This window comes from Falco cherrug, chromosome 3 (genome assembly GCF_023634085.1).
Source record: "Falco cherrug isolate bFalChe1 chromosome 3, bFalChe1.pri, whole genome shotgun sequence".
NCBI lineage: Eukaryota > Metazoa > Chordata > Aves > Falconiformes > Falconidae > Falco > Falco cherrug.
The window spans coordinates 63,614,536-63,641,778 of record NC_073699.1 but is presented as its reverse complement, the minus strand read 5'-3'; the positions used below and the strand labels follow the sequence as shown (position 1 = coordinate 63,641,778).

Here is a 27,243-nt window from a genome sequence, read left to right as displayed (position 1 = left end):
TTTCCGATCTACAGATGTGCCTTTTACCCGGAATACAGTACAGTAGTAGGTATCTTACAGCCCCAGTGCAGCCACACTAGTTGTGCTGTTACTGCCTGTTCCTGTAATAACGGGCAGGGCTGAAATGTATCACAGATCCGGACTTAACAAAAGTAAAAAGACTGTTCAAGAATATATTCACACGTGTGTGCATGCATGCATGCATGTATTTTTAGGGCATATAGCCACTGGAAATACTAATACTTTGTACTGAAATTCTTAAGAGACAATACAATAAAAATAAGAACTTTAGATAAATTGCAATAGTTTTCCTAAGGAGCCATTCATCATACAGGTAATATTACCACATACTTCCCTCAGCTATGGCAGTTCAGAAATTGGCTGCTCTTTGCTGACTCTTCACTGAAAAAGGTACAGTGAGAATCATCAAGGGGGTAGTTTAAAGTTGAGATGGCACACATCGGGTTCATTAGCATGACAGGAAGCAAAATGGATGAGTCAGGTTTCCTCCCCCGTGTTAACCCAATGCTGTCCCTTAAAGGGTACAAAAAGCTGATGGCCCTACACATTCAGTAGTCTGCACCAAGAAATTAATCTGCTGTAACAAGTGAGTTCTAGATACCTCATTTTCAAAACAATTTTAATAGAAGCATGTTACTTAAGTACCATGTAGAGATTAAGACAAGTGTGAAAACCAGATGCCGGACTGCACTCCAGCAATCGCACAACCACCAATATTATTCAACATTCCAGCCACTAATTAGACAACGGATGGTATCTGAGTAATAGCTGGCTGGTGCATATATGACCAAACATCTGTTTTCCACCTCTCTGCATCACTCTGCATGTTCACAGCCTACACACATTTCTCTCTGAAAGTCCTAATTAATGGACAGCTTGTGTTGCAATAAGCAAGGAAACTATTATCACCTCCTGCAAGAACAGAAGAGCTACAAATGGTGTCCATTACTGCTGAACACTGACATACGGAGTTCAGTACATTACATGTAACGAGTAAACATTTCTGAAGGTCTGGTTTATTAACTACACAAGCCTAATGGAAGAAGGGCTGTAAGAAGCTTCAAAGAATTAAATACCAATCCATATTGCAACACATTTAATTCTAAACCTTGCTTGCTTAAACCAGCTTCCTCTGCAATTCCTAGTACGTGTTTCCCACCAGTGTGCTCTCCTGCACTGGGGATGTGCTCAACACCCCTCCCAGGGCTAGAGCCTGGTGTGCAATAGGTAATTCAACACTGGCTGGCAGAGATAACCACAGTTTTCACTTGTTGAGCAACTCCATCTGCCAGCCTCGCTAGTTAACCACCTTCTATGAAAAACATACACAAGACAGTCCAGATTTCTGCTTTATAAGATATGACGGAAGGCTGTCACATGCAATATCAGTATTACTTAAGTCAGTGAAACTGCACCTGAGGACTTTGATCATAGCTGCACACAAGCACTATTCCAAGTCACTTACAATGAACTTCAGTCTCACACCACACATGGCAATCTACGCATTGTTCTCCTGGAGTAGGATGTTCAGTTCTCCAAAAGACTGAAACCTCAGCCTTACACATTTCCTAACTACTCCTCTCTGGATAGATTGCACACAAGTGGACTCTAGAGTTCAGAGGCTTCCTTTCTTTAATTATTGCTAAATTCTTGCCTCAATAACACTGCACAATAATGAGGTATACAGCCTAAAGACAGGATGTGTGGAAAAAATTGTTTTTTATCAGCTTTCAACTACTGCACTGAGCCATCTTCTAATCTTATAATACAGCCTAAGTTCCAGACCCACCTCCTGTTCAACACTCATAATTCTGTGTACCTTTTTATCTCCCCACTCTTTACCTAGCCTCACTAGTAAACAATTCCAAGCTTTCTGGTCTCTATTCATATCAAAAGTCTGTTCACAACTTCTTTCTGCTGTTTTCCCATGTTTTCTACATCTGCAGCATGTTTCTGTGCTGTGGCAACACTTGAACACAGCATTCTAGATAAAGGTGAAATGTTGATTTATGTCACAGCATCACAACATTTCACATCCTATTTTTATTGATTCAAAATATTTTATCTGACCACAACCATATTCTCTAAAGAGGTCTTCATTCAGCCCTTTGTAGTGATACTTTGGTCCTTTTTCTTTAAACTACACAATTAATTAGGATCCAATAAACTGTATTAATAGCACATACTTTGCCCTCCAGTATGAATTACTTTGCATTAATCAAGATTGAATTTCATCCATCATTCTGTTCATGGCTGACCTCATTTGATTAAATCCTTCTGATATACCTCTTCAGACTTCCCTAACACACAACCAAATATCATTACATTGCATTACATTCACCTTTCTTTTAGATATTCTGCTCCAGTTGTGGAATTATAGTTGACTGATAAAACTTACTCCTATTCTTCTGTCTCTAGTCAAATTTTAATGCAAATTGACTTTTTATGTGTCTACTTAGAAACTCTTTAGCATATCTATTTCCTTGCTCTTACATGTTGACATACAAGTGAAAAATCAAAGATAAATTTATTAATATTGGACAGTATGTGCTAATGTTAATACACAACATGAAGCACATGCTTTCTAAACTTTTTTAAAAATTCTCACAGTCAGCTTATTGTTGGGTTTTTTTGCAGTATAATACCCATTTTCCGAGGTTATTACAGCTTAACATCTCTTTGCATGTTTTTCAACCACATAAAATTTTCATCTTCTTTTATTACTTCTGCAAAGTAGATGAACATCATTATCTCAATTTTATAAATAAAGACATTAAGGAAGAAAAACAATAATGATTTCATCAGGTTTGCAGAGGAAGTCTGTGGCAGAGATGCCAAGCAAACCTGGAACTCTTGGCAAGACCTATTCACTGATCACCATGTCTTCCATTCCTCATATCATTTCAGTCCTTCATTTAGTTTTATAACATCAGTGGAATTAATTCTACCCATACTTCATCTAATAGGATTGACAAAAGGGGACATGGTTTGAAACCTGCATTACATAGTATAGTAAATGCAACTGCGGAGGAGCACCGCCAGCCCCAAATACTCACAGCCAGCTGACTGATCATGTGCATTGTAATAGGCTATCAGAAGTGACAGGTATTCACAGTGAGAGCTGCAGCTTATTACAAACAAAAGACACATGCACCTTTCATCCTGGTAATTGAAACAAACAAGCCAGCACCTTTGCCAGGGAGGGAAAAAAAAAAAAAAAAAGGCAGGTTTCAGGTTTGCCACATAATGATTCCCAACAACGTCTAGGAAATCTTTGACTGGTACACATGGTAATTTCTTCAGGAATATCAGAGTCTGCTGGAAAGAAGTCAAGATCATTTGCTACTGAAACAGTTGAAAGGTTCTGCAGCACAGCAATATTCACTTTGGGCATTAGCTGCAAAGCATGGAACATGAAGGAAGAGACCCGAATATGTGAAATACCATGAGGTGGGTGGCCAGGCTGAGGTACTGGAGTGGAATACAGGCCCCTGTGACTGTTCTCCAGGAGACTACTGACTGACTCTCCTCTGGAAAGCACAGGGAGATGACCCTTACATCAGACCGTGGCTCTACAGTTTCTCAAACCAGATGGTTTATTCTGGCCAGATGGGCTAGGTTTTGAAATCAACAACAATAAAATTATCTGAAATTCAGTAGGAGATGCAGAGCATGAACTATCCAAGAACCGCGATACTGATCCCCACCACGACACACAGGGGTACACCCATTCTTACAGAATCCCGTTTGAATAAAGACAACCCTTGCCTAACCAGCCTTAGCCATAACAATTTGTTTATACACACATTCGTTATCTTAGATCACAAAAAAGAACATTCTAAATCTTGATAAAATATCAAAGAAAGAAAGATAGTTTTGGAGGACTGTGCTGCCAAGAACACAGTAATATCACCATCAGCCCTCACACATTTGTTATTGTATTCAGCACAAGTGCTGGATTGAACATCTGCACTGTAAAAATTCAAGCCATTAGCTCCTTCAGCTTGTTAGCATATTTTAATACTGTGATCACAGCTTCCTATTTCTACCAAGGTGCTACTAGGTGCCAGACTCATATTCACATAGTGCGTCATTATTATCTCTACAACCCCCAGGTCCTTAATCTGTCTAACTTTTATGAAGCTATTACACAGCAATACTGAAACAGAAGGAAAGAAGGAGAAATCTGAGAAAGAAAGAGGAAGCCACCAGTGTAGCAATACTGCTGGAAAGAAAATAGAGCTGTGATCTTATCACGTATGGTTGGACTAATGCTGTGCTACATACCACTCTAGCCTCTTCGATAGTATTGCTAAATTAGAGAAAACTCACTTATCAGATCAAAATGCAATGACTTTAACAACTCACTCTCCTGATCTGTTTTCTTTTAGCTCTTAACAGTGGCTCAGTATCAACAGTTGGTCAACTGTTTCATTTATGGTCTAAACAGACAATGAAAAAATATTTTAGCCTTGATTTCAACCCTAAATCTTTAATTAAAAAGAGTGGGTATTTTTAAACTGAGACAGAAATCCCCATTTATGATTTCATAGGAGCTGAGGTACAGATCTTCCTATGCGGCTGATATTTTTCCTAAATGCCAACTGGTTAGTATTCACTCCTTACATTTGCATACAACATGCATGTAAATAAAACAAAAAATGAGTGCTAGCCTGCTGGCATATACACATATGCACTCCCACAGTATCTGATGCCTGTATGCCACACAGTCCCAGGTGACAACTGTTTTCTACCTGCAACAGGTTTTGTGCATGCGTTTGGGTTTTGTAACATCGAAGCCAACTATAAGCCTACTCTCATCACACGATGAACATGGTTCACCATTAAATATAAAGCTGTCACACAGTCCGCAAATCCTGTCCGAAAGAACCTCACCACCCATCAGAAAAACCAGTAAGCTTTGAGAAATATTTTGAGATATTGAGAAATATATTTCTCAAATTTGAAATTTTCAAAATTCAAAATATTTGATGAGAGAAAAAAAAAAAAATTGTTCCTTGCAACATAAGTGAAAAGACCAGGTAAATAGTCTTTCGGGTTGACATGAGTTCAGCACTTTCAAGTTTGCATCCTACATTCAAAGTGCCTCAACATGAAAAGCACGTAATGAATATTGAAGAAACCAATGCGCCCACACATCTATTGGCTAGCAAAGGGTTGGAAGGCTCTTCTCTCATTCTTACACTTCTGAAAAGAGACATTTGCTCTTTACCTCACTTCCTTCCCTTTCTAAATGTTGAATTTTCTCAGGAGGACAGAAATCCCATGCTCCTTATGCAGAGCAGTGTAGCATTCCTCCAAGGAACCTGGTTTACTGGGAAAAGCACAACTGTTTTGTTTCATTTGCTTATACTCTTTCACTTAGCATCTGCAACTGGCCGGTGCCAGATTCAGTATTGGGCTAGCTGGGCCTTTGATACAACCCAAGACAGCTGTTCCTATGAACTCATTTAACTAGCTAACATTATTCCAATAAAGCCTCATGTCTTAAGCCAAACTGGACTTTGTTATTGAGATGTTAAGCATTTAGCATCTACTAGCATGGGTTCATTCTTAATGAACCCAAGCCCATGAACGGGCATGAGAGACCCCCTTCTGTTGTTTCATTCTTCTGTTTCATTTCTCTGTAACAAAAAGTGACAAATGATGAGACTTTCAGAATGGGGGAGAAGAGGGAAAACAACAATTAGCTCTTAATTCCCAAACTCTCCTGTATTCAGGAAAAGGTCTTTCAGTATATGCTTTAGTGAGGCAAGGACTAAGGAATTTAACAACACTACTGTTTCATGGAAACCTTAAACCAGTCAAGGATAAAGCATCACTAAATGGAACCACTTGTACTGTCCTCTTCTTTGTGCCAGCATAAGAGTTTGCACAGTTTTGCTGAGAATAGAATCAAAGACATGACACCAGCCACAACAAAGTGGAAGTTTCATCAGAACCAGATGAGGTCTCCAACCCAACTCCTGTGTGGCTACACAAACATTTGCACATGGACAAATGAGGGAGCAACTACAAGGGGCAACACTGGCTTACACCAGTTTCAAGCACTTGCAAAACTGTGGAGAAAACAGGGTTTCTCACACTTCCCAGTTTGAGAAAAATAGCTGCACACTAATGGCCAAAGCAACATGCTTTGGTTAAACACTACATGATATGTAAAACGTAATTTCACACACAATACTGGCCATAGAGATAACTGAAATGCATGAATATCTTTGAGTATGAACATGATGCTCTAGGTTAAGCTACACAGAAACTTCTGACAGAAAATATTCAGTGTGCATTTATTCCCAGGACATACAAGCAAACTCCCAATTCACCTTTATCTCAGATGTTACTTTAAAACAGAAGGAGGAGATGAGTCTGATTCAGAAAAATTAAGGTGCTTCATTTCATCAGGGAGATGAAGAGTTTCTGGAGATGAAGGGTCAGGTATGTATCTGCCAAATGAAAAGCAATCAAAGATCACAAGTCTGCAGCATTCCTAGAGATGGAAGGTGGTCTAGTTTGACTCCAGGTCCCTTTGTTGTGAGAGGGGTTTTTTTAATTATTTTTTGTTTTAAAAAGAAGCTGCCTAAAAGCACATTCTCTGAAACACTTTAAAGCATATGAAAATATAAGTAACCTTCATGCTACCAAAGCACCTGAACAGCTTCCAATGCTGTACAGAAGAAAGTTTGTGACTGCTCCTGTAGGCTTGTATTAGTCAAGTGCAAACACAGCACAATTGGAGTGCTCCTAATGGGCATTTACCAGTGACAATCAATGTGAATTGCATGAATGACAGGGACACCAGCGGCTTTAAAACTCACACAGGATTTCAGAGCTGCATCTAAAACTTACAGTGATTTAGCCAGGTAGCTCGTCGTGCACTGTACAGTGCGACCCCTGCAAATGAAAAAGTAGAGAGGAAGGACAGCAATGAACAATACTTACTAATGTGGACTGAAAAATAACATCAACAAAAGTTGCTCAGTTCCACTCTGTATGATTTCTGATCTGGTGTTTAAGCACCTACTAGTTCTACTTGAAATAATGTCTGAAAATAATTGCCTTACAGTTTATTCTCGTCGTCTCTCCAGGGCGAGAATTGTGCCTGCGGTAGGATACTGTGTTGTGGGTTTTGTACTTTAGTTTTAGGCCTGCACTTACGAAATATTTTTGCTACCATGCACTTCTGATGGAGAAGACAGTGTGAGAAATGGTGCGCTCAGAGCCTATGGGAGGCCATCTCCCTTCTTCACAGCAGTCCACAAGGAGCTCCTGTCTCTTGCAGAGAGACAGCAAACCTCCAAGACAGAAAGTCACATCATGCCTGGCACTACTGCTTTGGAGATTTCCAGCCTGAAGTTTAGGCATTCTCTCAGATACATAAAAATCAGTCTTTGAATGAAAGATTTTAATACACTGTACACTCTGAGCACTTGAAATTCTCTTTTGCTTCTGTAAGAAACCAGTAGCAGAAAAAGGAAACAGGAGAAAGCAAAAGCAATACCAGGTATAATTGTACTAATTAGTACTAGATGAAGTTTCTAAAAGCTAACAGGAATTGAAGGAGGGATGAATGAAATGTGTATGAAGAACAAAAACAGTTCTAACAAATGTTGTATCTTGATCTTGATTAAAGGTGATACAACTGACTTAACACACTTTGTCAATGAATGATACAGCATTTCAGAGCTATTGAAATTCCCACATTTTCATCTGCAGGGCACTATGAGCTTTTATGTCTTTTCTCATTAACTGTAAAAATATGATTAATGTTCATCTGGAAACTTTGTGAAATGGAAATTCCTTAGCAGGAGCAGAGTTCAGCCCTGTTTGTAAGCAAATGCAAATACCTGACGTTGTACCAGCATATTTCATGGTTGTTATTGGCCACATACATGTGTGTCTGGCTTGTCCGAGCTGTTAATACTGTAAGGCTTCAAATGAAGAAGGGGTAAACTCTAGCGTTACTGAATTCCACTGCAGTTTTATTACAGAGTTCATGGGACCAGCATTCTACTTCATTCATTAAACACCAGGAAAGGCAGTATTTTTAAAAATAAGTACAAAATATTAAAGGAAAACAGAAAATTTACCTTCTTTTTTTCCAAATTTTCACGCTCCTATAAACTGCTAATGTTCCATGCTGTGCTTCAAAAATATGTAAAGATTAAATTATTTCAAAACAAAGCACAGAACCTGCTTACAGCACTTTAAGAAACCAGACTTCACTATAGGCTGAAAGCCAACTGGATTTCCTAAATAAAACCCACCCAGTATTTAGTTATATAGACACAGAACTAAAATCCAGAATGCCATGGCTTGTTCTGTGATACAAAACCCAGAGAACCTCTTGCTTTTTAAGTAAGTTAGCATATGTACCAAATTAAGTTTTTATGATAACTCCACCAGTCAAAAAATATTTATCACTCTGTCTACATCAGAATTTTCTATTTCCTAATCATTAATTGTGCTTAGTGACAGGGAAAGGACAAGTAACAGCATGAGAAGACCACTAAAAAGCACAAGATCTGCCCTAGGCTACAGGTCTCACCTTGTTAACACAGCTTCCCCTTTCCAAACTGCAGGCAGCCTCATGTAACCTCATCTTAACAGCAGGGGACATAGAATCATGGAGTTGTTTAGGTTGGAAAAGACCTTTAAGATCACTGAGTCCAATCATTAACACATATGGAGCCCCAGGTAGGGAGCAGAGCTGAAACCCTCTGAACAAGTGGGCCAAATCAAGAAAAAGTTAGCAAGTAACTAAGCATTTTCAAGGGTATACTGTGACTAAACCAATCAATAAATACAGATGACCATGCAGTTTTACACATGTACTTTATGGCCAGATGATGGCTCTCCCAATCCACCCCCTCCCTAGATCTATACTCCCAGCCAAATGACCCGGCAGTCCCTGGGCAGATGCAGCTGAAATCAATAGCGTCGTAACACCATCCCTGTCCTCTCCCCCCTAAAGCCCCGTAATAGCCAAGTTTCAACTGAGATCAGTATTGACCAGCTCCCAGCACCAGCGGGGCCTCTCCCCCCACCCGGCAGGGCAGGATCAGCCCAGATCGCCATCTGATTATAGAGGGGAGCATGTCCTGACTTTCCCCAGTCACTTAAGCCGGCGTCTCATTGCTTGTCCTTAGAGACCACAGCTCCACTCAGGCAGAGAGCGTCTAGACAGTATTCATGATCCATCTGTCTGGCACAGCCAGGCTGATGACAAACTCTATTAGACCCGAAACAATTTCCACCACCCCCCCTGCTCTTCCCTCCTCCCATCTCCCTTTTCCTCCAAGAAGCAGTAATCTGACACTGAAAATTACTATCATTGTTGCAATGCTCAAAATAGCAGTGCCAGACTTTCATTAACATCAACGCTAGACTGCTAAATATTTAAAGAAATGGATAAATTTCACCTGAAGTGGGACAGCCTGGCATACATGAAAGCAGAAGCACAATCAAAATGTAAATCTAAGCGGTTGTTTTTATCTGCGCAAATTCAGTGTCACAGTCAGAGGGGGATGCCAAAGGTCTCTTTAAACAAAATATTTTCCTTTGATTGAGCTTTTTGTTTTTAAAACAGAATCATTCTCCAACCCCCTGTAGATCCCTACAAGGCTCAGAGCTGACAGAAGTAGGTGGGGGTGGTGAAAGGGAGAGCTATATATTTGATTTGTTTGGGGTTTTTTTACCTTGCAGAGGAAAATGAACTCCCACAGCAAACTATTCTATGCCAAAACAGCCATGACACATCACCTCCATCAATGCTGACAACTTGAAATTTGATGTAGACAGTTTTCACATGACAAGAAGGATTTGCTCTCCTTTATTCTTCAAATTCTCATGCATGTCAATATTTGTGTTTCATATGCCCACAAACATATACAGATCACAGCAGAGCTAGCTACCTGTACTGTTTTCTACCAAACAATTAAAGAACTAAAATCTCCATCACTGCAACCCTTCTCAATTAGACAACGCAGATGCTGCAAACAGACATGCTTCCCATTTCAAAATCTAATTTACTTTTAGCAGGACAAGGCAGTATGATCATTTGTTGTGAAACAAAGGGAAATGCTTGAACAAATGAACTGTGTCCTGCTAGAAGCAGGCACATTGTTTCAATTCCTCAGAGTCCAAATTTTGCAGGTCACGTGGAACAGCAAGCTGCTGCCAAGGCCAAGTCTGCAATGTTTAAAATCCTACCCTTCATCTCATTTTTCCCACTGTGGCTTTGTGCTGTTAAATACACCCTGGACCTCCAAGTAGTGTTAAAAGAACAGTTACCACCATTATCTCAATCAATAAGTCTTTATAGCTGATGAAAATAAGAACAGAAAGTAGACCTACCAGAAGGTGACAAGGGCTACTTTGCACCAGGCTACCTGTGGGGAAACGTGCAGTAACACTGGAGCATCCTCACCGAGGAGGGCGAGCTGCGCTTCGACATGCATCACCAAACCCATGTTAAAAATCCCAATTCAAACCAAGCAAGCTGTTACCTTAACATGTTTGGCTTAAATGCCTTAGGATGTATTTTGAGCAACTTGCTGGACTGCAGCTTGTGTTGTCTAAAATCAGACTCTTAACACACCTTGGAGCTGCTGCAGATTTCCCCCCGCGGCCCTCCATCTTCTGTGTGCTATACAGACTGAACTGCCCATGTAGCAGCATAAGGAAACCTCCCTACAAGTCAGCAGAGGAAAATTAATAAAACCAAAGGGCTGCAGAAATACATGGTTTTTTTAACTTTGTAAATGTGAGACATCTTATTGACTTCAACAGCAACATTTAGAAGACTGAATTAACAGACTTCACACTGGTGCCAGATAACAATAGCAAGGAGAGAGAAACACCAGGTCTGGGAGATTTAAACTCAAACACAATGAGAGAGCGTCTGCTATAATCACGAGATCCAGGGAGCAGGTCACCCACAAAAAATATCTTTCTATACCACTGCTCATGCAACTTAACTAAACAATAAGCTCCAATGAGACATTCTGGATTTGGCTGCTGGCAAGAGCACAAATGAGAAATGCTTCAGTAGCTTGGAAATATGGGCTACCGCTAACATGGCATATACTGCTTAAACAAATGAAAGCAGAACTTCCATATGAAAATTTATTTATTTAGACATCGTTTGGGGCAGTCTATGTGTTACTGTGAAATGAGATGAATATTGTTTCCACCATGGGAAGATAGAAGGTTTCAATACAGTATGAGAAAGGGATTCTTTGAAGAAACAGCAGAAGGGAAGGGATACCAAAGGAGTGCCAATGTGCTCTAGGTAAATACAAGAGCAGTCCCAGGGAGAAACAGGCCACCCTGCTCAGATGCGGACCAGCACACACTTAATGTGTGGCTCCTTCCAACAGTTTCTTCCCCATTCAGGAGCTGTGCACAAGCAAGAAGATGCAAGAATAGAGCTGATATGTAACACTGACCAGAAATTCCTGCTTTAAAATTCCTCAAACGATTTTTGTTTTAAACTCATTTTCTTCTTATTGAGCTGTATTATGTCTTGTCACTGATCAGATGCCAATGAATGTATGTACTTCTGTGTGGGGAGGTAGCCTCGTTAGCTGGGACATTTCAAGCACATATATGCTGGTAGGGATTCCCATTAAAATCATTGAGCAAAAGCATGCACAGGTTTCTTAATTCAACATGTCATCCCTCGAAGGCCCGGGGACCTCACTTCAACAAGTATTCCACATTTTTTCAGGGCTGGAATAAGCCGACACAACCAACTGCCACATCCATAATAATGCTCTTTCCTATAACCAACTGGCACTGATTTATACCATGTAGCAGCCTGTTTAATAGCCAGGACATGATAAACATCACTAATCCTAATTTGATTTAAATATTGTTTTACAGTTATATTATTTTTCCATCTGGCTTCGATACTTTTCCTCTTTGTTTCACCCATTAGGACCCTGTTTCACTGGGTTTTGGGTTTTTTTATTTAAAATAAATAAACAGCACTTGTCACACAGTCCCTATTGCAATTAAAAAGTACAGTCACTATCAATATCCCCAAATGCAACAAATAATGAATGGCTCTCTGCTACAAGGTAAGCAAAAGGTTAAGCACTTCCAAATGCTCCTAGCAATAAATCAAGTATTTCCTCTACAAACTCCTCATTTGAAATGCTGTTCCAAAACCAGCAAATACAGTTCTTGAGTGACTTAATAAGACTGTTTACCTAATAATTCTTCTTCACTCACCACTGGGGAGGACTGAAGTAGCAGGACTATTGGACACCGTATTTTAGAAGGAATCAGAGAAAATGAACAAGTATAACAGATTTGAGGAAACATAATTATTGTGAAGGAACTTGGGTTTATTTTTGGGGTTTTTTTTTACCTCCCAGAGGGTAACTGACAGATGGGTAGTAACAGTCTTCATATTTGTAAAAGGCTGATTTGAGAAGGAAGTAAACTATTCTTCTCCAAATCCACTGGAAAGAAAGAGAAATGCTGCCACGTTGACCTGCATGACTTTACAGAGACAGGATCATGAAACACAGAAGTCGAAGCTCCTGTGCAAGCAGGAGGAAACCTGCTGCTGAAGGTTTTTTAGAGACACAGTTTGTTGGGTTTGGTCCAGATAAACGTCACGCTGCTGGAGGTGAGGGGGATGACCAGCCAGCTAACTGGCACCACTCCCTTTCAGGCATGCCTGTCTTCATGTTCGTGACCTGCTGCAATGCCGAAGGGGACTGATGTGACTTAAGGGAAGACCAGGAAATCTGCAGATCCTGGATCAAGCACGTAACAATTTCTACAGTCCAAAGGCCTTTTGAGGAGGCGGCCAGCACATGGTGCCAACACACTGCTGCAACTACTGCACAGCTGCCACCAGCACAGAGGGGTACTGAAAAACCACCGGTGCCCTGGATATCAGACCCCAAGTTGAAAGAGGCTTTGGGAAGTCCACCCAGGACCTCCACCTAGGAACTTACAGGGTGCCACCATCACACTGCAGCCACACAGGGCCACCACCTGCAGTGTTCCAACTGCTTGTCACCAAAGTCCGTCCTTCCATCTGCTACCACATGCTACCACATGGCTCCTTTCGGACAAACAGCTGTGCTGGCCTGGTTTAAGAGAAGAGCTGTACAGTGTTCCCATCAAAAAATTCCTCTATTTGAACTTTAAAGATATGCTTACATGTCTTGCAAACAAATAGTAAGGTATAACTTTTTTACAACTCAAAAGCCAATATTAGCCTAAGTTCACGGGGAAATACATGTCTGGACCCCTCACCAAAGCCTATGTATGGCTAGTCCTGGGGCTTTGGAAAGAGTTCCACTCAAAAAAAAACCAACAAAAAAAAAACCAAAACAAGAAAACCCCCAACAAATCAGAAGAAAAATAAAATTAAGTAACATAAAAGCCTATGTAGGCCATTGTTATTTCAAAACCTCTGAAATCACTGCAGACACACCAAAGTACTGGGAAGTACAAGATTTAAAAACTTTTGCAGTACATTTAGAAACACGTTCATTTGGACGTGAGAGGGCAGAGGAGGAAAGGCATATTCACCACCAGATTTCGTCTTCTATTACGAACCCACTCTGTGATTCTATCCTCCTTAGTGGCACATGCGTTCGTTACAAAAATTACAGATACAAGCTGTTTAATATAATCCCTATTATTAATAACAACATAACAACACAGATATTCCTAAGCCACAGTCACAACCAGAGGTGAAATAGCATGCTGAGGGATGTCAGTACTGGCAGAGCCAAACCATTTGGAAAGCAGTAAGTAGCATAATGGCACTTCTGTTGTACTTGTACACCAGAAGCATTATTGGAAAATTTCTCCCCCATCCAGAAAGCTGAATTGTGGTTTAAAAATAAATTACTGTAGAACATACAAACACAAAAATCAAAGTTTGGTTTCAGTGTACAACACTGAGGGAAAATTACTAAGAGAGCAATTCTGGTGATAAACTCTGGTACTCTGTGAGAAATTCATGCCCCAAAGAATAGCAATTAAGCTGTTTTAAATATATACATACAAAAGCTCAGTGACCTACCAAATGATGTTCATCTCAGCACTAATAAAATATATTTGATTAACAGGAATGATAACTGAAAAGATTACAACTTTCTTAATAGTCTTAATAGCATATAAAGACTGTCACACAGACAAAGCATAAAATATTTTTTAGAACCTTGGAGAACAAATTATTTAATCATTTAGATATTTACGCTTCTTTCTCAGAAGCCACACATGATCTGTACAATTACAACCTCAACGTCTGCAGCACAAACTTCCTTTGCATAACTACAATTTTCAGGCTTTAGGAACATAGGGAAAGTGTGTTACAAATCACTGCTGGTTAAGAGAAAAATGGTATTTACTTCATCTCATCCTCCCTAGGTATCACACTGCAGACCAAGTCTCCAAACAGACTGATTTCTGAGCTAAACAGAAGTATTCGACATATATACACACACGGATGCACACAAAGAGCCAGTACTTACAGCTAAAGATGCCTGGAGGTGGATGCTCTGTTACAAGCAGACAGTTCTCTTCATCACTGTTATCCCCACAGTCATTCTGTTGGTTACAAATCAATGAACCAAGATACAAGCATTTACCACTGGCGCAGGTGAATTTGCACTCTGAAAGGCAAAAAGAAACCAAAACAAAAATTTGTGAGGAAACGGATGCTTACTTTCTTCACTGCTAGAATGACTGACATTAAAGGCAGTATTTTTCAAGTAGATGCTATCATGGTGGATGGGTCTTTAGCATTTCAACACCAAAATATTATATGTATTATTTGTAGCATTGCACATACAAATACATACATGACACATTGCAGATCACCGTAATCAACCCACTGGTAAACCAGATTTGCCATTTGGGGAAATTCAACTTTGTCTTCTTAATAAACAGACAATTTTTTTTTTTTTTTTTTGTAGTTCATGTTGATTACAGTTCACTTCGGACAAAGACCATATTCTCATACATGTCTGTGTGGCACCTTGCATACTTGGGTCAAGACAGAACTATGAATAAAAATAATAATTGTCCCACATTAAAAAAAGTCTTGCACAGTATAAAACAGCATCAGGTGTAATGCAACATTATAGTTTGCAACCAGGAACAATCCTTCCAGACACAGACGATTATTCCTTAACTACCTTTCCAAAGCAAATTTCCCAGTCTCCCAACTAATTAATCAAGCATTCCGTGTCTGCACATTGAACTCCCACAAGCCAGTTTGCTTCACAAAGTCAGTAAACTTCTAAAACCTCTATAAAGTATATGAATGCTATATGCAGACATGCTGTATTTTTCACATTTTGTTCATTACAAAAAAATGAATGGTTTCCCCTAAATATAGCTCCGTCACAAGAATAATTCCTATGCGACCAAGTATACTTTAATAGTAAGTATTTGAGATATAATCAAGAAACATTCACAGAAATACACATGCAATTATAAAAAGCTTTCTCACTAGGCTTGTTCCAAAGTTAAATAAACTACACATATAGAACAAAAGACATATTATATCTAGAAAAATTATAATTTAATGATTACACTTCCAGCATGTTGACAAATCCCGGCGATTATCATTCACAAGCAGAGGCAAAGCAGACAGAATTAGAAACACTCACAAGTAGTTATTAAAGTAGTGCCATTCCCTGAACCCTGGACTTCCCTAAGGCTGCAGTTTGGGTTGGCTGATTCTGCTTCAGAGAGATGATTACTGGTCCTTCCCAGCAAAGGGACAGCATTTGTTCATCTTCAACAGTATCAACAAGAGACTTTCCTTTAATCTTAACAGGCTTGGACTTAACTCTGAACTGAGACAACAGGATCTCTAACTCTAAAAAGCCCCTGAAACAGTTACTGAGATGTGATATTTACCCACGCGTATCTGATGTGTAACATAAGCATGGTAATAGCAAGGGAGAGGAAAAATAAAATGGGAAATGGAATGAAATTATTTTCTTAGCAAATTTACTTATAGGTAAAAGTGATTTGTGGACTTCACTCTGAACACTTTTCATCAAGAGTTTTAATGACATTTTGGTACACATACCACCAAGAATCTGCTGCTACAAAAATATATGTATCCACATGCATAACATATAAAATGCTGCTTAGGAATACAAATAAAAGCCTTAAAATGCTGCGCAAGAAAAAAAATATTTCCTGTGAAAAAAATCTATCTTTCTATTTCATTTGGTCAAACTGCACTTAAAAATCAGTGTTTGCCTAAAAAATGTCCTCAAGATTTAAGCTTTTTCAGTTCAACCCTGCAGTACTCTAACTATTCCAATTGTACAATAAAATACTGTACAAACAAAATATTTTTCTCTGTTCCTTTATCACCCTGTCCTTCTCTGCTACAACAAAGAACTGAAGAGACATTTAAGGCCTTGAGTTTTCTGTTTTGAGTATAGAGCATAAAAAAAATTATAACCAAACAGAGTAAGCCTTTGAAACCCAAGGAACTAAGAAGGTCATTAACAGTTACTTTTGGAAAGGAGACTAAACAAATCGGCCTCAATATTAACAATCTGACAAAGCAACACTTTAATACTAATTTCTGCAACTTCATGAAGTAAGAAACTAGAACAAGAAAAGAACAAAGCTGCCTTAGAAGATTAGAAAAGTCGCCTTGAAAGGGTTCAAACTTCCCAGGTTCCTTAAATAAGGAATATAACAGGGTGAAATTAAAGTGGTAAAGGACATACTGCTTCTATTTGAAAGACAAATATCAAACGCTATATTGCTTGAAGTTAGAACATTGGACGTGTTACTTTGGCCACACTATTTAATTCTTTCCTGTGTCTTTGTGTTGAGTGTTAATGTAAAACTTTCCACGCTTCCTCCATGGCTGATAAATGCTCAGGCAAGATGACACCTCAAAAGCAATTACAGCTAAGAACTCTGGGTTTCTGTTTGCCACTAGATTATACAGTCTTCAGACAAAAGACCAAACAAAGTATTACATCTTTAGTAGCTCTATTAAAGTGTTAAAATTCTGGTTTTTAACTAACATTACCGTAAGAGGATTAACAAGAGGAAGGATTTGTGCTTTAAGAGCGGGGTGTTTTTTGTCCTAGATAGCAGACCACATCAAAATTGTCTTCCCATTGTTCAGAGACTTGGCTGGGCATCGGTCTGCTTGTGGGAGGTGGTGAGTGACTGCCTTTAAATGACTTGAGTTTTTTTCCTCTTTCCTTCACTTAGTAAAAGTGTAATTTTGCTGTTACTCTTCCTGTTCTCTCCCCTGTCCTGTGGGGTGGGAGGGGGTCGTGAGTGAGTGGCCATGCAAGTGCTTAGCTGCTGGCCAGGATCAACCCACATCATGTGCAAAAGCAACTTGTAAATCTAACAAAATTTAATGTCTAATGGAGGACACAAAAGTTTACAACTTAGCCTGCATAATCACATTCTGTGGAAATCTGAAGGAAATACTCAAAGGAAAAAATGTATTGTGGGACAAATTAGATCATTCAATGAAAATACAGATACTTCTGAACACAGAACATATTTAGCATCAGGTATTTGTTACTTGTAAATGAAAATTCAGTACCTTAAAGTAGTTTGCATAGTAAATGCATTTAAACAGAGTGTGCTTTTAAGCAAACCAGAAGAGAACCCCTCCTTGTAAAGCAAGGTAGATCAAAGTCAGGCTGATGGAGAGAGTAGAAAGGAAATATTAACAGTATCATCAAACTGAAAGTTGGTAAATAAACCTGCCGAGGTCTGTACCAGAATACTAGGAGTGGCCTCAAAACACTTCAACAGGGAAATCCAGACCACTCCAGACTAGACCAATGTGCCTAATGACACACCAGAGAGCCTTTTTCAGTACAAAGTCTTGTACTTGGCCTGTCTAGACAAGAAGAGGGGGAAAGCTCCTGTTCTGAAAACAAGCCAGCACGATCCTTTTCATGAATAATGTTTCAAAGCTAGGCAGTTTTCCTTTCCATTTTCAAGTGGCAATTAGTGAAACATCAGTAGGTTGGTCAGCAAGGCTCTGACTAGAGCTAAACCTGAAGCAAGATGACAGCTGGAGGTTGAAAAAAACCCCAGCCCTTCTTATAATTACATCTTAATATGTTTGCAATTATATCTGCTATATAATTTTAAAATTTATCTTGACAATATACTGATTCTTCAACATAAAGTTTTCATAAACATGATTCCATGTTGAAAAAAAGGAGGGATACTAAGAACACTAATATGAACATTTCCTATTTTTATAAACTGCATGCAAATAGTATAAATAAGTATATTGTTCACATGCTCAAGGTAAGATGCTTGCAGTGTAAACTCTCTACATACAAATACCCATTAATATATGACTGCATTTTAAATAGTTAATTGAAGGTTATGTTTCAGCTGCAACAGCAAAAGATGGATTTGCTTCATGATACAAAAAATTCCTCTGTTTGGAGTTTTTTATTGTGAAATGCAGGATCTGCTGTCCTGGGTAGGCTTATTTTACACTTTCTGTGCCTACCCAACAAGTTAATTTTGTCCTTGCATTCAACTTAATTCTTTTAGACTTCATTTACACTTGATTTCATCCATATGAACAGCATTCCCATTGTTCTGTCATCCCACTTACTGTAGGGCATTTTTAATTATAGCTAAGTGCTGTTTGGTTTTGTAATGTAAGTCCAACCACAGGCCAAGGAAACAAAAAGCAACAAAGTGTCATATTGAAAAAATATGGTGGTTTAGGCCGCTGTTATGATGCATGTCACAGCTACTTATTTAACGGGTCTGAGATGATTATCTGCCTCAGGGGTGGAATTCTATTCCATCCATTCAAATAATAAAAAAAAGCTATATATGCAGCCAGTGATCTCAAATTGTTGTGGCTAAACTGTAGTAACACAGTCCAAATGCACAAAATGAAATCCTAAATCACTTAACTAGAGTGTAAAGAAAGGCACTCTCCCAAAATCCAGCGTACTGGTTGCAGCCCCGGCAGCACAGCCAGCAGAGGGTGATCAAATACCCTGCTGGCATTCTCTCTGTACACCGTGAAAATCTCTGCCTCCAGGTGGATCTAGATCTCTAGAATAAAGGCCTGATTTCTAATTTCTCACACAAAGGCTTCCTTACTTCTTCATACTCCTGTTCATAGGGCAACATGTAACAGCCTGAAAGAAACTTATGTTTAGAGAGCAGTCACCTGTTATATGGGTAGCAAGAGGCAAAAGTAGTAAATTGGGGAGGGTGGGAGGAAGCGCACTGCACTAGAGATTAAAGAAATATAAACCACAAATACCAGAGTCAATACAAAAAACCCTGTTCAACCTCTGATAAACATCTGTCTATTATTTTTAATATTGTAGATTGCAGCTTTATAATGGGAAGTAAATCATAAATAGGAGGCAGTGTATACAAGGAACATGTTTATTTGGGAAAAAGCTTGGTTAATAAGGAAGATGGCAGGCTGCCACAGGATCTAATAAACCTCCATTGGTGCAGGGAAGGGAGGGATAAATAGGCCTTTACAAAACAAAATACACTTCACAAAAAGAATGCCAAGCAGAATACCAGCAAAAATGAAAGCGGATCAGCTTATGCAGAGTAAGAAGCAGGGCTGTAAGCCACGGTCAAAGGCCTGCCTCACTGCCCACTGCCTCGCACAGGACAGGGGACCCCGCTGTCAGTCAGGCAACATGGAGACTGAGAGAGCTCCTCTGCCCAGGGGGATTACAGCCTTAAAACTGGGCTGACTGAAAGAAGATTGTCACTGGTTCAAAACCAGTCTCATCTGCTGAGCTGCTACCTTCTTGCAGTCCTCCATGCTCTCTTGCTTATCCAGCAATTATCTTTTCATCTTCTTCTTAAGGCAAAGCCTGAAGCTATGCCCTTTAACTAGTTACTATTTATGCCAGCAGCTGAAGGAAGCAAACACAATATTCTTACAGGTAGTGAAATCCACTGTTCAGTTCACCAGTTCAGGGCATTAGGGCATTCCACTAAGCTTACTTTAATTAATAGCCTGACCAAAATTACACTAGACGTCATGAGGACAACTGAAAGAACTCCTTTATTTTGAGATTTGTCAGTGAGGTCAGGTTTTGCCTGTGATCTTTCTTCCCCTTGTATACCTGTCTCCAGTGCGAAAAGAAACAGAAATGTCTCTTCCTGGAGTCCATAGGGGCATTATAAAAAGAGTTTTCATCAACATTGGAAATTTTTTCCTGTCTTCACCAAGTTCAGGAGACTGGCTATGGCTCAGCCACCGTCCTGCCCATACAGCGAGCCTCCGCAGCCTCGCAGCAGGGCCCAGCAGCTCCCCTGAGCAGGTCTCTCCAAGAAAGAGGAGAGGACAGTTCCCACCACAGCACAAATGGAGAAGCCTCTCCAAGGTGATCTCAAAGACCATCACAGACTCACTCAGATGGCCGGTTTTGCCACCACAGGGAAAGACCAATACAGGAAAGCTTCTTTTATTGCTACCTTCATGAAATCTATCTATCATCTTACCGTAAAACCGCAAGGCAGTATCAGGGTACAGGTTTGCATTTTCTGCCCTTCCACCCACTTATTTTTCCTGACCTAGCAATGATATGCCCGTTTAAGCCCACACAGCGCTGAAATGCCAGAACTTCTCAACAAAACTTGAGAATTGTGTCCCCTGCTCCGCACTCGTGTAAAGCCTCCTTTACAACCCTGCCATAGCAGCCTGACACCTTCTCCAGCCACAAAGCTTCTGCAGAAATGTCCTTCCAGCACCACGTGCCCAGCGCTTCCCCCCTCAGAGACCTGTGTCAGTGCCAACAACTCAACCGAGTCACAATCTTGACTCCAACCCATGAGTCACTTGGGTCAGATCCCACAGAAAGGAGGACACAGGGTGCCACGACAGATGCGTACAGCCGCCAAGGTGGTGGACAGGGAACACCTTCACTCCAGCTCCTGAGAAGGAACAGCCTCTAAGGGACAGGTTTCCATGAGCCATGAGAAGGCCGTGCATTTCTCCCAGTTCAATGCAGTGGCGAAGCAGGGTCCACTATGGCACGCCAAGCTCCCCTGTGGGCTCACGTCCCAGGCCATCACCGCACCCCAGGGAGGTGCGCGCTGCCCGGGGTTGGGGCTGCCCTGGGGCCCCCCAATGCCCTGCTGCTGGCTGGGGTGGTGAGATGGGCCATGGCTGCCAGGCCCTGCCCTGACAGACCTTGGGGGAGCCCCCACCGCCCCCTGACTTCTATATATACTAGCAGAGATTTTCCTAATCAAGTATGGGGAAGGCGCACTGGTGACTCAGATAATGACACTCTCGTTTTCAGTTGTGAAATTACATGAGGAGATGATTAAAAATACATTAAATATGTACCTTATAATTTTTGTCAAGCACAATGTCATTATCATGGGCAAGTGCAGATGAGAAGTAAAGGGTATGTGCAAATGAGATTTTCTAAATGTCTAGTTCTTCTTAATGATAATTCAAAGAATTCCTGAATTATGATAAATATTTCAAAATTATCTTAGCTGGTTTTCATATTAAGGAATCTTTAAAAATCACAGTGTCACCAGGTTCGTAGAGTGCTGCATACGTAGAGGAATACAAAATTTAAAAAAATGTTACTATAGCAGCTTCTTGTTTTTTCTTTGGAATATTGTTTGCATAGCAAATGGCTCAAGATAAGACCATTTTATCAGGTAACACCACAACCTTTGAATCCAGAGAAATACAAAGTAAACCATGTCACTTCACAGACACGTTGGTAAGTTTTGACTGCAGTCCTAAAAACGGGCCCAGATGAGGACACAACAGTTACTGCAGCTCCTGAGGACTATCTGGGGGCTGGGGGAAACGTGATGATTGGTGGGGAAAATACATTCTCTGTTATTCAATTAGGTCAAATTACTTAATACTGTGACCCCTGTTAAGGCAGGAAGTGTTTTCAGTTAGCTCTCCTAGGAGGTACTGAAATACAGAATAAATATCATTCCTGTCTGCAACCTCGTAATGTTACTGAAGCAAGGAGGGGTCCGAGAATATACCTGAGACCTTGACTTTCCATACAAGATACAACACAGGCAAGAATGTACCATGATTCAAGTGGCTGTTCAGAAGACATCAACCTAATACTGATGACACTTATTTTTACACGTCTTCCTATGCATACTGTGCAGAAAGAGAAATGGATGTATTTACTATGTTCAAGATACAAGACAGTGATGGAGCTTCCACTGTAACATGGCTTCCAGATTTTCATGGACAAGAGAGTTCCCCTTTCATTTCTCAATGGCATCTGAATTGTGCAATGCACAATAATGTGAGTAATGACAAGGGTTTTTTTATAATCTGTAACACATGTTCTCCAATCCACATCTGCAGAGATTTGCATGTTCCTGTATTCAGGAATCCTGTATCACTGTTAGTTTATGTACTTTAAAAGTGATTTCACTTTGTCTGATTACCTAAGAAGTGTAATTCAGATGACTGTGCCCCAGTATTCACGTAACAAAAAATATAAACAAAAATAATACACACAGTACAGCCAAACAGATTGCTCTCAATGGCTTGCATTGTATGGCATATACAATGTTTTTTACAAACTAATACTCTATTGTATCAATTGTTATTTAATTCCTCAGTCCTTATTCAGCTCCTTCCAAAAAATGAGTCACCCATTTTATTCACCTTAGTACCTTTCCCAGAAAGCTGGGCGTTTATGGCTAAACCTTCTTAAAAAATAAACGAAGGAATGTTTTTCCTATTAGAAATTTCCTCTTTTCTACCCCTTGCCTTCTCCTTCAGTCACTTTCCATTAACACTTCCTCCCATTTATGCATTGTGTTACAAATGCATACAGACTCTCACCTATATGCATTTCCATATAGCAAAGCTGGTAGTCATTTGGATTGCCTAATATTTTCTGCTATAAATGTCTTGGAGAATCCCTCCTATGTTCACTGAATGCAGTGGGTCTGTGTGATGCTGAGGGGGAAGAACACCCCTGGGCTACAGAAGTACCTTTGCTTTGTCTCAGGAGTCTCTTCTGCTTTTATGGAAATAAAAACTGTTTTTAAAAAAAATGCAGTTATCTTTCCATTGTCTGCATCAGGACAGTCTCTGGAAAAGCTCTGGCAGTGCATCAAAATAACTCAAAGGCGCAGACACTGTGAGGCTCCAGCAATACCACCACTAACTAGAACAACAGTCCAAACCATACTGGGACAGCAGGGGAAGAGGCAGATTAACTGTGGTGGAGAAAGGAGGTAAGCTCTGTTCCCCCACACTTTCACACAAGATTTCCATTTCACTTCCAGGTGTCTGTGCTGCCAAGCACAGCCATTACAACTATCAGATGCTCTTTTGTCCATGAGTGCTCCCAACTTTCAGTACACAGGACAGCCAGCCAAGAGGGAAGAAATGTGAATGCACAGCAAAGAGTAATGTCAGTATTTATGGGTTGAGAGTGCCTCATTTAGCAACCTAAGCAGCATAGTTTCAATAAAGATTCTTTCACACTACAATTATGCAATTTTGTTTAAGCATCAGCAACATATTTGACCATATAGCAGCTATTTAACCAAGATTATTTCATAATTTCCATGGCCGAAGTGCTTACAAAGTAGACTATGCAGAAAACACTGATACAGGCCCCCTGAAAAAATCCCTACCATATAAATTTTTTTTGTTGTTGAAACGGTATCATTTAAAAAGCAACAGTGCATTTAGGGCAGTGCATTTCTGCTTGTGAACATGAACATACAGTTCACATTACACTGGATGGTGCTGTGTCTATCCACGCACCATGCAGTATCTTGGGAAACTTCAGAGTTTACAGGAAACCAAAGCAAATAGCTTTCTTCCTTCCCCAAACTACATTGAACTCTGCAGATAGGCTGTGTGTTTAAGTGAAGTACCTAAGAGGCACAAGCCTGACATGATGCAAAACCTGTATATGAACAGTGCCTCTAGAACAGAACTAGAGTTCACAATCTCAGGCCATGACTATGCTGCATATGAGAACCAAGGTAAATGAGCTGGAGTGCTGCATCTCCATAACCAAACGCTTTGGGCTGGCACTGCTGCCCAATGCAGGGGGCACAGCCTTCCTCCGCCACTGGCTGCAGTTCCCATCCACATGCGACCACTTCTCTGAAAGGAGACAGAGAAACTAAGGAAGTTTCCAATAGGTCTGTTTGAACCAGCCAGTCCCCCTGACCCCAGCACCACCCCACTAAGCAGCAGGGTGGTGAGGAGGGGAGAGACTGGAGCTGGACACCAAGGGCAGAAGGATGATGCCAGGGTGCCCAGGTGTGATGGTAAGGTCTTGTCTTCACAACTGACATCTGTACAATGGGCTTTCGTGGAGCTGCACAGCCTGGCACCCTGCTGGCACAGCTGGCTTTGAGAAGTTAACCATCTCTGCCTCTTCCTAAAAACAGTTTTGCAAAAAGATCACCACCTAGTTCACACCAAAGGCCTGCTGCCCACTGTACCAGCACACCTGAGGGAACGCCAGCCTGTCATGCACATGTAACTGTGTGACCTAGGCTTGGAGGATCATTGACATATGAAGCTGACTTTGCTGACAAAATATGCATTATGTTTGAAAGCCAAATAGAATTTGATCTCCAAACCACAGCTCAAAATCCTGACACATTATTTCAAGCCTACAGCTCTTCTGGACATTATTTCTGTCTGTGGTTTATCTTAATATGCTGGACTGCAAAGTACCATGGCTGACATGCAGATCAGCTGTGCCAGCCTTGAGACAGCAATGTCTGTCAGAGAGGCAGGGTAGGCAGTTGACAGCGATAACCATTTCAGCCATCTAATTTTAATCTGCCACTGCATATCAATCAGAAGCCCTACAGAGTTTTTTGGGTGGAGACAAGAGATGGGCTAGAACAAATCTCCAGTTACAGCTCAAGTTATCAGTGTATCAATGACAAGTTAAAGCATGTTAAAAATTATACAAGTGATGTGCTGAACACAAGAGAATCACCCAAAACCATACCTGCATTAACAGTCAGAGCATTGGAAACTCAAGAGCAACTAATTGCGTTTTAACTGTGGGCACGGTAGTTTGCCATATTGTACCAGTTTATTATTACTAATATGTTCAGAGATGGTGATAATTTTCTGTGGTTTTATAAGCCAACATAATTAAAGCAAGGTCAGTTTTCTAGCTCTGGCCTATCCTCAGAAGACTTCAAATAGGGAGTTCATAGTAAATCGAAAAAGCTAGCTAATACAGCATGCTGCTAATCTTCAAGCAAAAACGAAGGAACAAAATATTTCTTACAGCTTCCTTGTGTTCCATCATATCCCTCTTAGGGTCCTTCACCTTAAAAAATTATGTTGAGACACTAAGAAACACCATTTAAACAAAGTAATTTTCCTTGTCATTAGGAAATACTTCTTTAAAACACAAAGTGTGTTACTATTGAATGTTATACTAACAGAGAAAAAAACTTCTCCACAGAGGTGATCATTCCAAAATCCAAGCTGCAGATTAGAAACATCTTATGGTTTGCAGGCGCTGCGTGCAGGTAGATGAATATGAAAAGAATGATCACACGTCCTCAATAAAGAAAAAGGTAATTCTCTGAAGGACCCTAATGTGCTGTCCAACAGCTACCAAGGTAAGGTAAAGAGCAACCTAGCACACAAATATTTGGGGATCAAATTCAAAGTTGAGTAAAATGCCACAGTAATGTTATCATAAGACTCCCTGATTTTTTTCTTAGTCCACTTAAGCTCTCAGCTATTTACTGGTACATAAGGAAGGCTGCAATGAAATGAACACTGTGAACAAGTTAGTACATTTTGATAAGTTTGTATATCAAACCTGTTGTTTGTAAGATCTGAGCTGAGATGCAGCTTCCAGTGTGCAAACACCACCTGTTCTTTGCAATACTAACAAAAAATGTTCAACTAAAGTACTTCAGCAACGGCTTACACAAATCCTTTGTGGTTTGTGTTACAGTGGATTAAGAACAAACTAGCTAGAGGAGTCGTAATTAATAAGAACAGGGAAATAATATTGAAATATCTCTTTTTACACTTCATGCAGTAACTCTGTATTTGAGTTGACAGCAATTTATTTAATGTGCTCTACTACCTAAGAGACAGGAAAACACACCCTGATAAAAGGTCATTCCAAAGGACAGAAAGCTCCTTTCATAATAGATTAAGGTTATACAAAACTTAACAAAAATTTCATTGAAAGACCTATGTGTAAGGGTTTTTAAGGAGGTTACCTGTCTTAAACAGCAAATGCACACTCTAATACTTACTGGCACATGGTATGCAGTCGTAAAAGGCTTCAAAATGGGATTAACCAGTTAAGAGATGAGCATGTTTATATTTAAATATAAACAGATATGCATGTGCAACAGTAGTAACTTGCAGTTTTCAGAATATATTGCAGTTGCTAAATGCATAGCTTAAATGGTAGCACGTCTGAGAGAGAACAGTTTTGGTTTAAATATGTTTTCTAGATTTCCAAACATGATCTCACACAGTTTTATTTTTGTCAAAGCTTAAAATATGGAATGAAAAAAACTTATTCTAAAAGCACACATTAAGCATACCATTAATAAGTGTTATATTATCTTGTGACTAAACCATCAACATTCATGTGATGTGACACAGCAAAGTATGTGCTTACTCTTCTTGAAAGGCAAAGTTGTGGCAGAGCTGCTATTGTCAGACTAGATGGATGCAGTTTTGTTCTGTTCCTCAACATTATTTCTCAGGACACTAAATCATCACTTTTAGATTTCCATGGTGATTTCTAGGGAATATGGCTGTAGGATGCTGTTCTTTGCAACACTTAAATTATTAGGGCAAATATTTAAAATGACAGGTAATAGACACCTCACAAAGGAGTAACCAAAGAAAAAGAATTAATTCTACTTCTGATTTTCAAACAGCACATTAGGGTCCTTCAGAGAATTACCAGTCTGCAGCTTTTTAGAAGTGTAATTACATCAGACAAAACTTGGGTAAAAAAAATTCTATTTGATGATATCTAAGATAGGAGGAATTCACATACTCGGACTGTTTACAAAACTAGCATTAAAATTATAAGCATCAAAGAAATGGGCAATGGATACAGCAGGCTAGGAAACTTTCCAACAATACACTGACGTTCAGTGCGTCTGTCTCATTTTTGAGATTTTGGGGGCTGATCACATATAGTTTAATGATAACTCTGCTTC

The 27,243-nt window shown here is 39.9% G+C and overlaps 1 protein-coding gene across 5 annotated transcripts in view; it reads right to left on the bottom strand.

The window, feature by feature from the left end:
- The window catches only part of LDLRAD4 (low density lipoprotein receptor class A domain containing 4), a 294,707-nt gene that overhangs the window by 140,332 nt on the left and 127,132 nt on the right, over positions 1-27,243 (bottom strand). For all 5 annotated transcript variants that reach the window (XR_008731464.1, XM_055705562.1, XM_055705560.1 and 2 more), the window contains one exon: positions 14,547-14,687. Coding sequence is in view for 4 of the 5 variants with exons in the window: in XM_055705562.1 (XP_055561537.1) it covers positions 14,547-14,687 (141 nt within the window). In the remaining variant the exon portion in view is untranslated. The remainder of the gene's footprint in view (positions 1-14,546; positions 14,688-27,243) is intronic.